The 14,702-nt window shown below is 36.8% G+C and overlaps 1 protein-coding gene across 4 annotated transcripts in view; it reads left to right on the forward strand.

Moving 5' to 3' along the window:
- The window catches only part of TTBK2 (tau tubulin kinase 2), a 166,627-nt gene that overhangs the window by 37,125 nt on the left and 114,800 nt on the right, over nucleotides 1-14,702 (forward strand). For 2 of the 4 annotated variants that reach the window (XM_078448548.2, XM_078448546.2), the window contains exon 3: nucleotides 1,327-1,474. In XM_078448548.2, the coding sequence (XP_078304674.1) occupies nucleotides 1,327-1,474 (148 nt within the window). Of the gene's footprint in view, nucleotides 1-1,326; nucleotides 1,475-12,848; nucleotides 12,961-14,702 lie in introns of those variants that run through there. The other 2 variants (XM_078448549.2, XM_078448551.2) reach the window with 2 other exon arrangements.

Genomic DNA, 14,702 nt, shown 5'->3' on the forward strand with positions numbered 1-14,702 from the left:
ATTGACAGTGGAAAGTCAAAAAATAGTATAGTGTATTAATACAAGTGATATCTGAGGTGTTTAGGTTAGTAAAATGATTAAATGATTAAGCAAATAATTCCTATAGAGATTCAGAAGATAGAGAAATATGCCTGGAGGTAATCAGTAATGCAGTGTTCTTGAAAGAAGTAGAGCTTAAAGTGAGTCCTCTGGGGTGGTTAGGATTTAGGACCCTTGTGCCTCCAGTGAGGACTGCCTGCTTTACATCACGTCTTAGGTGTTTGATAATGTGGAAAGGAGAAGACCTTCAGGAAATGGAAGAACGCTAATTCCGTGCTACATCTGGTTTGAAGTATACTACCCACCTTGGTGCTCATAGCTCTACAGGTTTAGTTGTCACTAACACTTGAGAACTTGCTTGTAGTACTCAGACAGAGATCCTGGTATTCCCTAGTTAAGCTAATACGTTTTATCAGTAAGGATATTAAGTGTTTGTTGAAGGTGTTTTATTTGATTAGACTTTGTCTTATCTGAGCATATAGTTATATAGTGAACTCTGGGATAGTTTAGAACAGGAGTTTTCTGTCTCTTCTGTGGAGTCTGCTCAGTGCCTCAGAGAGGAGGATAAGTGGTGCTGAGAAGGCTGGGCTCTGGTTGCCTCACTCCCACCTCCAGCCTCTGCACATACACATCTCAGCTGGGGTCCAGATATGATTTTGATTGGCAAAAAGATTTCATGGTTTAAAAGTTTACAAATGTTGCCCTAGAATTAAAATAACATATCTGGGGGCGCCTGGGTGGCGCAGTCGGTTAAGCGTCCGACTTCAGCCAGGTCACGATCTCACGGTCCGTGAGTTCGAGCCCCGCGTCAGGCTCTGGGCTGATGGCTCAGAGCCTGGAGCCTGTTTCGGATTCTGTGTCTCCCTCTCTCTCTGCCCCTCCCCCATTCATGCTCTGTCTCTCTCTGTCCCAAAAATAAATAAAAAACGTTGAAAAAAAAAAAATTAAAAAAAAAAAAATAAAATAACATATCTGGTTGTTGGGGGGCATTTGTGGCAAGTGAAACTTTCAGGTGCTGTCCTTTTTTGTGACATTTTTGATGCTGTAGACTAAATTTTAAAATTGTGGCTGAAATAATTTAATTACCTTTTGTGGGCAAAACCATGGGAAAAGGTTTTGATGGTATTTCTAGGCATCTGTTTTCTTGGCATATGTGCAGTTAATTTAACGATATTGAGATCTTTTATCCTCAAATAGGGATAGTAAAATTATATACAAGAGATGAATTGGTTTCCAATTAGAATGTTCTAGTAATTTTATGTGTGTATGTTCTTATTTCCCCTGCAGTTGAGGAAGATTGGGGGTGGGGGCTTTGGAGAAATTTACGATGCCTTGGACATGCTTACCAGGGAAAATGTTGCACTGAAGGTAGAATCAGCTCAACAACCAAAACAAGTTCTGAAAATGGAGGTTGCTGTACTGAAAAAACTACAAGGTAAGCTATTTTGTATGATACACCAAACAATTTATAATTTGCTGTTACCTTTCTAAACCTCAGTTACATTCTCAAACTATTAATGAATAATCAGGAATAAACAATGCATAGCATTTTTCTCTTGGAAATTTTATCACTAGCTAGTAGGAGTGGAGATACTGATTGCTTAGGCTAATTGGACTTTGGGAATTCCTTTTTATGGTGAACAAGGATGACAGAGTGAATTACCTAAAACATTCTGCTTTAGAAAGTGTTTTCGTAAGTCTGTTTTGGTAAAAATTTGCCTTTTTTTTTTTTTTAAACCACTAAACATGAATACCTCTGAGTTGTTTCTACTCATGTCATTGGGTGTAAATATGCTTTAATCACTAAGGAAGCTGCCTTCAAATCATACTGCAGGATGGATTAAAAATAATACTATTTGTTGTGTGGATAACTTTTTCTTGCCCTGTTGTCATTTTTGAGATCTGTTTTCTACTTGGGTTCCTATTTCTTACTACAAGGATAAATAAGTTTTTTTCTGACTTTAACCCAGTCATGTAATACCCTGAATTTATTGCTAGTTTATATTCATCTTTGTATCTTCAGCTTAATGATGTAATCTGATATTACTCATATTTAAATGTTTTGTCTGAATCAATTAAATGGGGTTATTAGCACATTAAATGATCTCGTTAAGCTCTAGACGGTTTGATATTGTTATGGGACATTCATTAGTATCTAAAGGAATTTAGTGGTAACATATAGAGCAAAGGAAGTTGCTAGAATTAGAAATAACTGTAGTTGGTAGAAATAGCAAGCACAAAATGCTGTGTAGCCTAGGACCTTCAAATTCATGGCTGTGTAGTCTCTAGGGTGAATGTGCTCTCTTTGTGAATTCTTGATGTTTGGAATTCTAGTAAACTAGTTTGTGTTAAGTTAATGAAGTGTGTGTGTATTACGTATTCTGGCAATGTCTGTTCTTTTAATCATTGCCCTTTGCCTAAGCTTTCTGATTATCCAGGTTTCTCTAACAATTGGCTCGTTTGATTAGAGCCTGATGCTAATAAAATTATAGATCTGTTTAATAGTTATTTTTTAGTCCAAAATTAGCTTTCCCAAAACATGAGAAATTAGGAAAGCAGTGGATAAATCAATACCTATTAGAAGAAACATAACTGGAGAAGGAATAGTAGGGGAAAAGATGGTGCTCTCTTTTTTTTTTTCACCTTTTCTCCGTACTCCCTGATTCTTTGGAGCTGTTCTCAGCTCAGTGACATAGAGGCCACACAAATAGGTGCGGCTGGAGCTACCAATTCCTGGGTTGCTCAGATCTTAGCAGATCTCTTTGACTCTCGGACAAGCTCATAAAGGATATGTCAGCATCAGTGTGGCCTGCACAGTGCCATTTCACCTTTCTCCTACTTGGCCCTGGGAAGATGTTTCCAGGTGAGGCAGGATATAGCTCTATAGGTCTTTCAGTAGGTTTCTTGCCTATTTTGACTGCAATTTACCCAGGATTCTATGGGATAAAGCCTGAAGATAACTTCAGTAGCTTTTTAAAAAAAATTTAGTTTATTTATTATTATTTTTTAAAATATAATTTATTGTCAAGTTAGCTAACATACAGTGTATACAGTGTGGTCTTGGCTTCAGAAGTAGATTGCCATGCTTCATCGCTTACGTGCAGCACCAGTTCTTGTCCCAACAAGTGCCGTCCTCAATGCCCATCACCCATTTTCTCCTCCCCCCCATCAACCCTCAGTTTGTTCTCTGTATTTAATAATCTCTTATGGTTTGCCTCCCTCTCTGTTTGCCACATTATGGAAACAGCCCAAATGTCCATCAACTGATGAATGGATAAAGAAGGTGTGGTTTCTATATACAATGGAATAGTATTTGGCAATGAGAAAGAATGAATCTTGACATTTGCAACAACGTTGATGGAACTGGAGGGTAGAATGCTAAGTGAAATAAGTCAGTCAGAGAAGGACATATATGTTTTCACTCATATGTGGAATTTGAGAAACTTAGAAGACATGGGGGAAGGGAAGGGGAGGAAAATAATGTTTGTTTATTTTTGGGAGAGACAGGATGTGAGCAGGGGAGGGGCAGAGAGAGAGGGAGACACAGAATCTGAAGCAGGCCCCAGGCTCTGAGCTGTCAGCACAGAGCCCAACGGGGGGCTCAAACTCACAAACTGTGACATTGTGACCTGAACCGAAGTCGGACGCTTAACTGACTGAGCCACCCAGGTGCCCAACTTTAATGCTAAACCCTGAGATGCTGAGGCTCTCCTTCTCTTTCTGGCTATTTTATCTTTCATACTATTAACTGACATGTTTTTCCTACCCGCTTATAACCACATCCTAGTTCTCAGAATCCTTCACCTTCCAAAAATAAATGGGTTTTTATCTTCTGGTCTGTATTTCTTCTTTTGTTTTTAAGGTTTCATTTCTATGGTCTGTATTTCAATGAGGCAGCTCTTGACTCTTCTTGGCTTTCTCACTTATGCCTTCTGCGTATTTAATGCTTCACAACTTCTTTTTGTTGAAAGTGCTTTAGAATTTGGGCCTTTTTGAGAACATTTTTATGGGGCTGACTTGCTTGCCTTCCTTTTGATATAATGACTTCTTACTCACTGACCCCAATAAAAAGGCTAAGTGTATAAGGGGAAGATATACAACCAGAGGCTAACCCTTTAAAGGATTGGTTGGTTTTAGATTTTTTTTTAATGTTTATTTTTGAGAGAAAGCAAGAGACAGAGTGTGAGTGGGGGAGGGGCAGAGAGGGAGGGAGACACGGAATCCAAAGCAGGCTCCAGGCTTTGAGCTGTCAGTGCAAAGTCTGATGCGGGGCTCAAACTCACAAACTGTGAGATCATTAACTGAGCCAGAGTCGAATGCTTAACCCACTGTGCCACCAGGTGCCCCAGGATTGGTTGGTTTTTAACTGATGTTCAATTTTTGATAGGTAGTATAAGGATTTGTTTCTTTATAAGATAAAAAGATATTTTAAGGTGAATTTAGCCAGAGCCCTAAGTTTTATTCCTTGTAATAAATCAATCCCCCTTTTCAAAATTCTCACAGTTTTTTTTTTTTTTCCTGGATTCCTTCAGTTCTCAATTTTCTCTCAGTCTAACCCTGTATTTCCTTAGCTCACACAGAACTCTCATTACTAGTATGATCCTTTCTCACCGGCCCTGAAGTGTGAAGGCCTTAGCGTTTTACCCCATCTTTTCTTCTAAATCACCTCCCTATGCTACTGTCTCAGATTACTCTATTTTCACAGCTTTCTGAACCAATTCTGGATGTATCCTACAATTCTCTATTGAGTCAAGTTTGACTCCTGAATTGTACTTGGTTTTTAAAAATGTGTTTGAGGGGCGGTGGCTCAGTTGGTTAAGTGTCCAACTTTTGATTTCGGCTCATGTGATGATCTTGTGGTTCATGAGTTCCAGCCCTGCGTTGGGTTCTGTACTGACAGCACAGAGCCTGCTTGGGATTCTTTCTTTCCCTTTGTCTCTGCCCCCTCCCTGCTTGTGTGCTCGCTCTCTCTCTCTCTCTCTCTCTCTCACAAAATAAATAAACTTAAATAAATAAATAAAAATATGTTTGAATGCATTAGTTGCTACTAGACTAAACCATGTCTGTAGGCAGTACTTCTAGTACTAGATAGTACGTCTACACTTAGTTATTATTTTGTAAAGTATCCTAGTAAATAGAACCATACAACTTAATAAGCTTTTCTTTTTAGTAATATATATCTGTGTATAATTTATTTGTGTTTCTTCCTTGTCTCCATTTGGACTTTACTGTCTCCGAACCTTTTTCAATTCAGTTGCTTTGAAACTTAGAGCTAAGGCGATAATTGCCTCCCTCGTCTGTTAGATTCCTTTTCCTTCCTTTTCTCCCATCTTCAGTACATGTTTGTAGCAATATCCTAGCTATCTTCACTTCTCCATTTTAATGGCCCTCTTGAGTTGTATCTCACTATACCATTTTTTTTGTTTTTGGTCTTTTTAGTAAGTATAGTTTTATTTGCACTGCTGGTGTAAGAGGAAAAAACCTTCTGTCTCATGACTTCAAATTGATCACCAGTAATTCTGTAGCACCTCAGAAACCTATCATCAGTGCTTTTTATAAAGATTCCTGTTCCATTTATAAAATTTTGATACATAGCTATAATCCTGCAGCAAGACAGGCAAATCTTAACTTTGCTATTTTCCCTAATTTTTATTATGAAAAAATTTAAATATACACAAAGATGGAAATAATTATATAAAGAACATTCTTTGTACCCAGTACTCAACTTTGATGTATCAGCACTTGGCCAGTCCTGTTGCAGCTATATCCTACTCCTTCAACACTCTTTGCCACCTTGCTGGAGTAATATTTAAGAAATATTTAAGAAATGCTAGGTTCCTTCTGCATCCTGGTGCTGCTTCTGGGATATGTTTGTTATAATTGGTGAGCCAGTATTGATACATTATTATAACTAAGATCTATAATTTGTGGTAAGGTGCTCCTTTTTTAAAATAACATAAACAGTAGTTTTAAACACCTATCAAATACAAGTTATTCCTCAATACCATCTAAAATCTATGCAGTGTTTAATTTCTCCCATTGTATCAAAAATATCCTATTGTTCTGTCTTTGAGGCCTATCGATACCTTGTCAGCACTGATGGGGAGGGAAGGAACTGGTGAGTGAGCAGGACTGAGAGGCATGCTTTGACTCTTGACTATAGCATTGACCAGTGGGAAGTGGCAGAAGTATAATATATAGAAAAACATAAGTTGTAGTTGACAAAAAAAGTGACACCTGAGGAATCAGGACCAATTCCACCATCCACTGCTGTGTGAACCTAACCAGTCCAAGCAGGCTCCGTGATATCAGCCCAGACCCCGACTCAGGGCCTGAACTCATGAACCATCAGACCATGACCTGAGCCCAAATCACGAGTCAGATGCTTAACCGGATGCTTAACTGACTGAGCCACCCAGGTGCCCCTGCATTTATTTGTTGGAGAAATGAAGTTCTTAGTTCTATTCTATAGAATAGTCCAAATTCTGGATTTGGCTAATCACATACTTGGGGTGCCTTTTAACATGTTTCTCTAGCCTCTGTGTTTCCTATGATAGTAGGATATGGTATGGTAGTATGGTAGTAGATATATAGAGCTTCGGTGAGATTCATGTTGTGATTGCTGTTGTTTTTGGCAAGAGTACATTGTCTGGATATATTGTTTCCATAGGGGTTACAAAATAGTGATTTTTCTGATTCTTTTATTTCTGCCAAATTTCTGAAGTGGAATTATTCTATCAAGTTAGAACTTTATTTCACCAGCTCTGTGTTTCCCCCGAAACATAGTTGCTATAAGAAGGGCAGGGTAAAGACTTGATTTTTGATCCTTCTTATTTTCCAGTTCTCAGAATAATGAGCTTTGTGCCATATATGACCGGTGAATTTTTTTGTTTTTGTTTTTGTTTCCAGAATCACCATGAACTCAAGGATTTTTATGTATTTTATTTCAACTCATTACAGTCATTGTTATTTTGATGCTCAAATTTTCGTGTCTTTGGCTAGTGGAAGCCCTTTCAAGTTGGTTGCTGTGTCTTTCTAACTCCAGTGTTCTTTGATGTCATCTTTCCTTTCTGGCACAGGCCATATTTCAGGCTTTCCTTGAACTTTCCCCCATGCTATTGTTGGAATCTGGAACTCTGTTTCTCCAGGAAGCCCTATTTCCTTTTATTGGGAAATAATTGAGATTACAATATGGCACTAGGGCACTAGTTGCTCTTGGGCCAACACATTTTTCTCAATAGGTTTTAATAACCACTAGATTCTGTCTGGTTTATTCTTAATGTGTACTTTTTAATGTGTTTGAATTATTTATTTATTTTTTAAGTTTATTTATTTTGAGAGAGATAGTGTGTGCACACACAGAGGAAGAGCAGAGAGAGAACTAGAGAGAGAATCCCAAACAGGCAACATAGTCATTGTGGAGCCCGATGCCAGGGCTCCATCCCAGGACCATGAGATCATGACCTAAGCCGAAGTCAAGAGTTGGCTGCTAAACTGACTGAGCCACCTGGGAGCCCCTGAATTGTTTAATTTTTTTATAAAAAAAATTTTTTTTTACAAATGAAAAATTCTGTTTAATTATATTTAAGTATTTCTCAATGTGTCCAAAATTTTTTACAAGTTTTCCTTGTATTTATAACAAATCTGAATAGAAAATTTTAATAAAATGTAGGTCTAATTTAAGAAAACTTTAAATGAACCATTCATGTTTAAACTCTAATTAATCAGTTATTTCTTGGCAGTTAGTAATTTTCTGTCAAATAATTATTCCAGGTTCATATTTAACCTTTAGTGTTATGCTTTTATCCCGAGACTGCATAAGAATATGCAAATTTAATGAAGAGAATGGTTTTTTTAGACACAGTGAAAATCTTCCAGTTTAGAAGTTCTCACCTTGGATAAATAGGCACTTTTAGCCTCTAGGAGTATTTAATAAGGTGATTCTTAAATTTGCTCTGTATCCAAAGCATCTGAAGATCTTGTCAAAAGGAAAAGGAGTTCCCACTCAGAGACTTAACAGATTCAGAGTCTGTGAGCTGCCTTCTTCAGCTTTCTTGGTCATTCTAATGCACACACAAGTTTGAGAGCAAATCCTTTAGAAGGTTCTTGAATCAAGAGACTTTACAGTTTCTTCCTTGTCAGTCCTCTTTTTTTAATTTAGTTTTTTTATTTTTTAAAATTTACATCCAAATTAGTTAGCATATAGTACAACAGGAGTAGATTCCTTAGTGCCCCTTACCCATTTAGCCCATCCCCCCCCCCCCCACTCCTCCAGTAACCCTCAGTTTGTTCTCAATAAATATGAGTCTCTTCTGTTTTGTCCCCCTCCCTGTTTTTATATTATTTTTGTTTCCCTTCCCTTATGTTCATCTGTTTTGTCTCTTAAAGTCCTCATGTGAGTGAAGTCATATGATTTTTGTCTTTCTCTTAGCATAATACCCTCCATTTCCATTCACGTAGTTGAAAATGGCAAGATTTCATTCTTTTTGATTGCCGAGTAATACTCCATTGTGCGTATATGTGTGTGTGTATATATATATATATGTATATATATATATATATACACACACACCACATCTTCTTATCCATTCATCCATTGATGGACATTTGGGCTCTTTCCATACTTTGGCTATTGTTGATAGTGCTGCTATAAACATGGGGTGCATCTGAATTGCTTATTTTTTTTTTATAAAAAAATTTTTTTTTTAATCTTAATTTATTTTTGAGAGAGAGTGGGAGACACAGAATCTGAAGTAGGCTCCAGGCTCTGAGCTGTCAGCACAGAGCCTGATGCAGGGCTCGAACTCATGGACAGTGAGATCATGACCTGAGCTGAAGTCGGATGCTTAACTGACTGAGCCACCCAGGTGCTCCTGAATTGTTTATTTTCAAAAATACATTGTGTTGGGGGCTCAGTTAGTTAAGCATCTGACTTTGGCTTAGGTCATTATCTCTCGGTTTGTGGGTTCGAGCCCCACATCGGGTTCTGTGCTGATAGCTCAGAGCCTGGAGCCTTCTGTCTCTCTCTCTCTCTCTCTCTCTCTCTCTCTCTCTCTCTGTCCCTCCCCTCCATTCGTGTGCGTGCGCGCGCTCTCTCTCTCTCTCTCTCTCTCTCTCTCTCTCTCAAAAATAAATAAATAAAACATTAAAAAAAAATAGGGTCACCTGGGTGGCTCAGTTGGTTAAGCGTCTGACTTAGGCTCAGGTCATGATCTCATGGTTTGTGCTGACAGCGTAGAGCCTGGAGCCTGCTTCGGATTCTGTGTCTCTCTCTCTGCCTCTCCCCCACTTGAGCTCTGTCTGCCTGTCTCTCTCTCAAAAATGAATAAAAAATAAATAAAATAAAAATACATTTGTGTTCCCTTTTAAATTGCAAGCTATTTAAAGAATTATATATACTTAAACTTGACATATATATTATGTTCAGGAGCAAAATGGTAGCACAAATTAGCTTTGTATTTGGTGATAGCATACATTTGTAAATGGCGATATGAGAGAGTAAGAAAAATAACTTCTATTTCTGGCAATTTTCTTTATAAACTTTTTTTTTTTTTTGGTAAGTAAAAAAAAAAAAAAAAAGTTTAGATGATCACAGCTTAGATTCTCCAAACCATGTTGTATAGAGATTTAACTCTTTATTGTTATAAAAAACAGTCACTTGGATCTTCCAGAAAATCATTTCTATTTGGTTTAGAAGTTTTTTATTTTTGGATATAGGTGGTTCTACTGTTTTGGGAATTCAAGAGTATTATAAAATTACTGTGTTTTATACTTAGTATATCTTTTCATCAAAGAAGCTTTCTTGGATCTTTAAAAGTTTAAATTTTGTTTATTTGCTTCTAATTACTATATAATGATATACCTAAGCATAAAATAGTTTTTCTTTAAAAGTATCCTACAGATCAGATTTCTCACTAATTCTTATGTGAAAGTGCCTTCCATAATGTGTTCAATCTAATGAAGTTTATGGTGTTTAAAAATCACTGCTTAAATCAATGAGTGACTTAGAAAGTTGTCTAGCTTTCCTGCCCCATTTTAACTCTACTTCATTCTGTGAATGAAATAAAGCATCATCTTATCTCTTGTACTCTTTCATTATGCACCAACTTGAGTAAAACTGAAGTTTTTCTCTTTATCTTAGATGAGAAGATAATTTATAAACTAAGTTTTTTCTCCTCTAGATTCTCTAAAAGCAAGTATAGAAAGATCCTATTAATATCAAAAAATAATAGGGGGTGCCTGGCTAGTTCATTTGGTTATAGCACATGACTCTTGATCTCAAGGTTGTGAGTTCAAGTCCCACATTGGGCATGGAGGCTACTTAAAAAAATAGACTAAATGCCATTGTTTGATAATCAAGTAATTTTGTTATTTTTATTTTTATTATTCTCAGTTGAAATAGCTGGGAATTAATTTTTCTTGCCCCACATAAATGTAGAGGAAAACTACTTTGGTATAGCCCTTAAAAAGGAATTGATTTTGTTTTGACTTCTGGGGAAATTTTTTCACTCTGTTATATTGGTCTTGCATTTTATTTTTGCCTTGGAGACTGCAGAGCACAAGCTGAGAGTTGGGAAGAAGGATTGCTAGTACGGAAGAGCAGCAGTACCTCTTCTGCCCTCCTGCTTGAAGTCTCTAGCTTCTGCTGAAAAGTATGACTACTCCCTTTCCCCAGTTGTAAGAATGAGAGACAACGTCTTTTTTGGATTAGACTACCGGTCTGTCCAGTATAGAAGACTGTCTGTGAAAGTTACTCCAAAGTGCTTGCCCTCATCAAGGTGCATCTGTACCATCAAAGGGTGTTAGAAGATCTCTGATAACTCCTTTTGTGGGAGAACAGAGTAATTGAACTCTGGGACTAAAAGGTTAGAGATAAACTCTCACCCTTTATTATATCATCTACCCATTTATTAACCTGTCATCTGCTCTTTTGTTTATTTCATCTGGTACTTCTTTTCCCTAAAGTAATTTTTGCTTGCCCTGGTTAAGGTTCATTTGTTCCATCAAAGATGTGTTAGGAGATCTCTGAGAACTTTATCTGTTCAGTGCATTTATTTTAATATTCTCTACTTGGAAGATTTAACATTATCTGCCAGCTTGGGGATTTGTCTATTCATTACTCTGGACATATAGAAATAGAATAGTTCTAGGTTATTTTAAGGAGCAGAGTTCCATTTTCTTGAAAGGGAATATAATGTATATATGTTTGTCTTTGTATATACATATGCACATATAGTTATATGTGCTTTATAAGCACAATGAAAGTCTGGAATCATACAGAACTCAAGAAGCCATTGGAAATGGTTATGTTTGGGTATTGGCATTAGGAGGGACCGGGAAAGGAGAGGATCTTTTACTGTAAAGCTTTTTATATCCCTCAGTGCTTAAGAAATTGAAAAGAATTATGCAAATCTTTCTTTTATAGTAAAAATGTAGTATAATGATAATAAATATCTTCGGAATCCATTCTTGCTCTTTATCTTCTGTTTACATTTCTGAATGATTGAAAATACATGGTGAATTAGTGTAGTGTGATATAATAAAAAAAACTGTTTTGTGTTATGAACTTGCTTTATAAACGGTTAGTAATACCTTATTTGTGGAGAGATCTGTAGAGTGTTTGAGAGCTGACTATATGCTAGGAGTTGGGGTACTGAATGCTAGGCTCATTCATACTTATCTTGTTTTACTATCTTCTGTCTAGTTCGTGTGTAAGACCTCGCTCTTTTTTTTTTTTTTTTTACAACCCTTTTTAAGGGTGTAAGTATTCACAGTACAAGATTTAAAAATCAAACAGAAGAATAAAAAGTAAGTTTGCTTTCTCTTAGCCCCTCACTCTCCTCCAAAATTAACCATTGTTACTAGTTTCTTTTGTTTTTTCCAGAAATAGTACATATTATAATCAGCTATTTATCTATCTTTACGCATGCGTATATATAATCATGTGCTATATATTCTATATATAAATCATGGAATCATAATCATTTATAAAATCCTTTGATTACATATGACATGACTTTTTGCGTGTGTGTATGTAAAATTTCCCTCTCTTACCCATATGCCTCCACAATACGTGCAATCATATTGTATATATATTTGTTCTGCAACTTAACATGACCCCTAAGATTCAGACAGTAACACTCATTTTTTATGCACCTTTATGTTCTGCAGCAGGAATAATTGTTCAAACATACTGATTGCATCATAGCATTCCCAACCTTTGCTAAAACAATTCAGGGCCTTCCTTTTCTCAGGTAAAGTCCAGCTACCTTAACCTGGCATACAAGACCTTGAATTGGTTCCTGCCCGCTTTGCTTGCCTCTTGAAACTCTTGGCTTAGACTTGGAGTGTTGGTCATCCTCCAACTTTTTTCAGTTTTTTAAACAGTTTATAACCTCTTCTCTGCAATCTACTTCCTCTGTTTTGTACTTTGGATAACTCCTACTTTTTTTTTCTTCTTTTAACAAATTTCTAACAGTCATAGCATTTACAAAAATCCGCAAGTAAAATAAGATTTAAAGAAATAAAGCAAAGTACAATTAAAAACTTCACTTTTTTCATAAGCATATAATATCCAAAAGAATATATGCTTAAAAAATGTGATTCTACTGGCTTACTTATTTCCTTTTTCACAATAAGGTTAATATAGGATTTGCTTATTTTTAATTTTTAATTTTGTACAATCAAAGTTATATAAATAGATTCAGTAATTAGTTCCTCAAAGTTATTATGAAAAGCAGTAGTCCAGGTTCTGGTTCCAGATAAGATGGAGTAAGCACACTTCACCCTGTCTCTCCCACTGAATGCAGCTATAAAACCTGGACAGAGTGCTTGGAGTGGCTATTTGAGGACTCTGAAAAATAAATAGTAGGAGGCAGATTGGGGAAGAAGACCAGAATTCAAAGTACCACTGAACCGGCGGTGAGTTTACCATTTCTTTCCTTCCAGTATGCCCCAGCCTGAACTTAATGTATCCTGAAACTTGGAAGTGAGCATTATTAACACGACAGAAAAACTACCAGGAGAAGCCCTCTAGTTCTGACTCAAGGAGCTCCGGGAAGGGGTCTCCTAATGCTCAGAGAAAATGTGGCAATACCGCATCATTCTTTTTTTCTTCTTTTTTTCCTTTTCTTCATTTTCTTGCACCCCAGGCCTCAAGCAGTCCTTGGGAGCAGCTGCAGTGGCCTCAGTGGGGGCAGGCAGGAGCCTAAATCTCAGAGGGAGGGGAAGTTTCCTCTCAGATTGGAGGAGCTCTGGTCTCAAGAGAGAGGTAAATCCCATGGCTTTTCTGCTCCCTCTGCTCTTTTTTTGTTGCTTGGCCCAGTCTTGAGGAGTACATGGCAGAGTGGGGTTAATGAAGCCTCAATTTTCTGCTGGAAAGCTGGAAAAGGAGAGCCCCGGGGAACCAAGAGATTGCAAGAAAATGAGGAGTTTGGGAAACTGACTACTTAAAGTTACTTATGAAATCATGAGTTGACTTCCAAGCTGTACCTACCTGAGTCTGATCCTAAACAGCATACAGAAACATTGAGGACTGAAATACGGGATAGACCACCCCTTAACTCCCAAACTAGACACTACGTGGGACAGTTATAAAACACATTCAGTATGACTACAGAGGGTTTGAAAACTGAATTGAAATTGGAAATAGAACCCACAGGAGGCTGGTCAGAACTTGAAATGTGAACCCAACTGGTCAGTTATTGTCCAAAACAAATACACCCAACATTCTTAGTGGGACTTAAATAGGACCCAGGGTATCATAAAGTAATATTCCAAGTGTCCAGAATACAATCTAGAATTACTCAGCTTAAAAAGAATCAGAAATATTGAACTCACATGGGAAAAGACACCTAACAGATGGTGATCACACATATGTTAAAATTCTCTGAAAAACAGTTTTAAAATCAGCTATTACAACCATGTTCCAGGATTGAGCGAGAAGATAGAAAGTCTCCGCAAAGAAATAGAAGATATGAAGAACTAAATGGAGAATTTAGAACTAAGAAATACAGTAATGGAAATGAAAACTCATTAAATCAGCTCAATAGCAGAGTAGACATGACAATGAAAGAGTCAATGCACTTGAAAATAGATAAACAGAAATGATGTAATTTGAAAACAGAGGAAAACAGTTAAAAATAAAGAAATACACAGCCTCAGGGACCTACAAGACTATGACAAAGTCTTAAATTTGTATCATCAGAGACCCAGAATGAGAAGAGAATGAGTGTGGTCCATCAAAAATACTTGAAGAAATAATGACATAGAGATTGGAAAGAAGACATAAAACTGTCCCTATTTGCAGATGGCGTAATCATCTATGTAGAAAATCCCAAGGAATCCACGAAAAAATTCCTAAAGTAGTGAGTTTAGCAAGTGATTCATGGTCAACTCAGAAAAAGCAATCATATTTCTATATGCTAGTGATAAACAATTAAAAACTGAATTTAAAAAACTTTACGTAGCTCCCCCCAAATGAAACACTCAGCTATAAATGTGACAAAATATGTGTGAGATCTCTATGCTGAGAATTCTAAAACCCTGATTAAAAAAAAGATTTAAGTAAATGGAGAAATACGTTGTACTCATGAATTTGAAGAATCGCGATAGTAATGATGGTGGTTTTCCCCAAATGATCTATAGATTTAAAGCAGTATTGA

Source organism: Panthera onca, chromosome B3 (assembly GCF_046562875.1).
Source record: "Panthera onca isolate mPanOnc1 chromosome B3, mPanOnc1 haplotype 2, whole genome shotgun sequence".
Lineage (NCBI taxonomy): Eukaryota > Metazoa > Chordata > Mammalia > Carnivora > Felidae > Panthera > Panthera onca.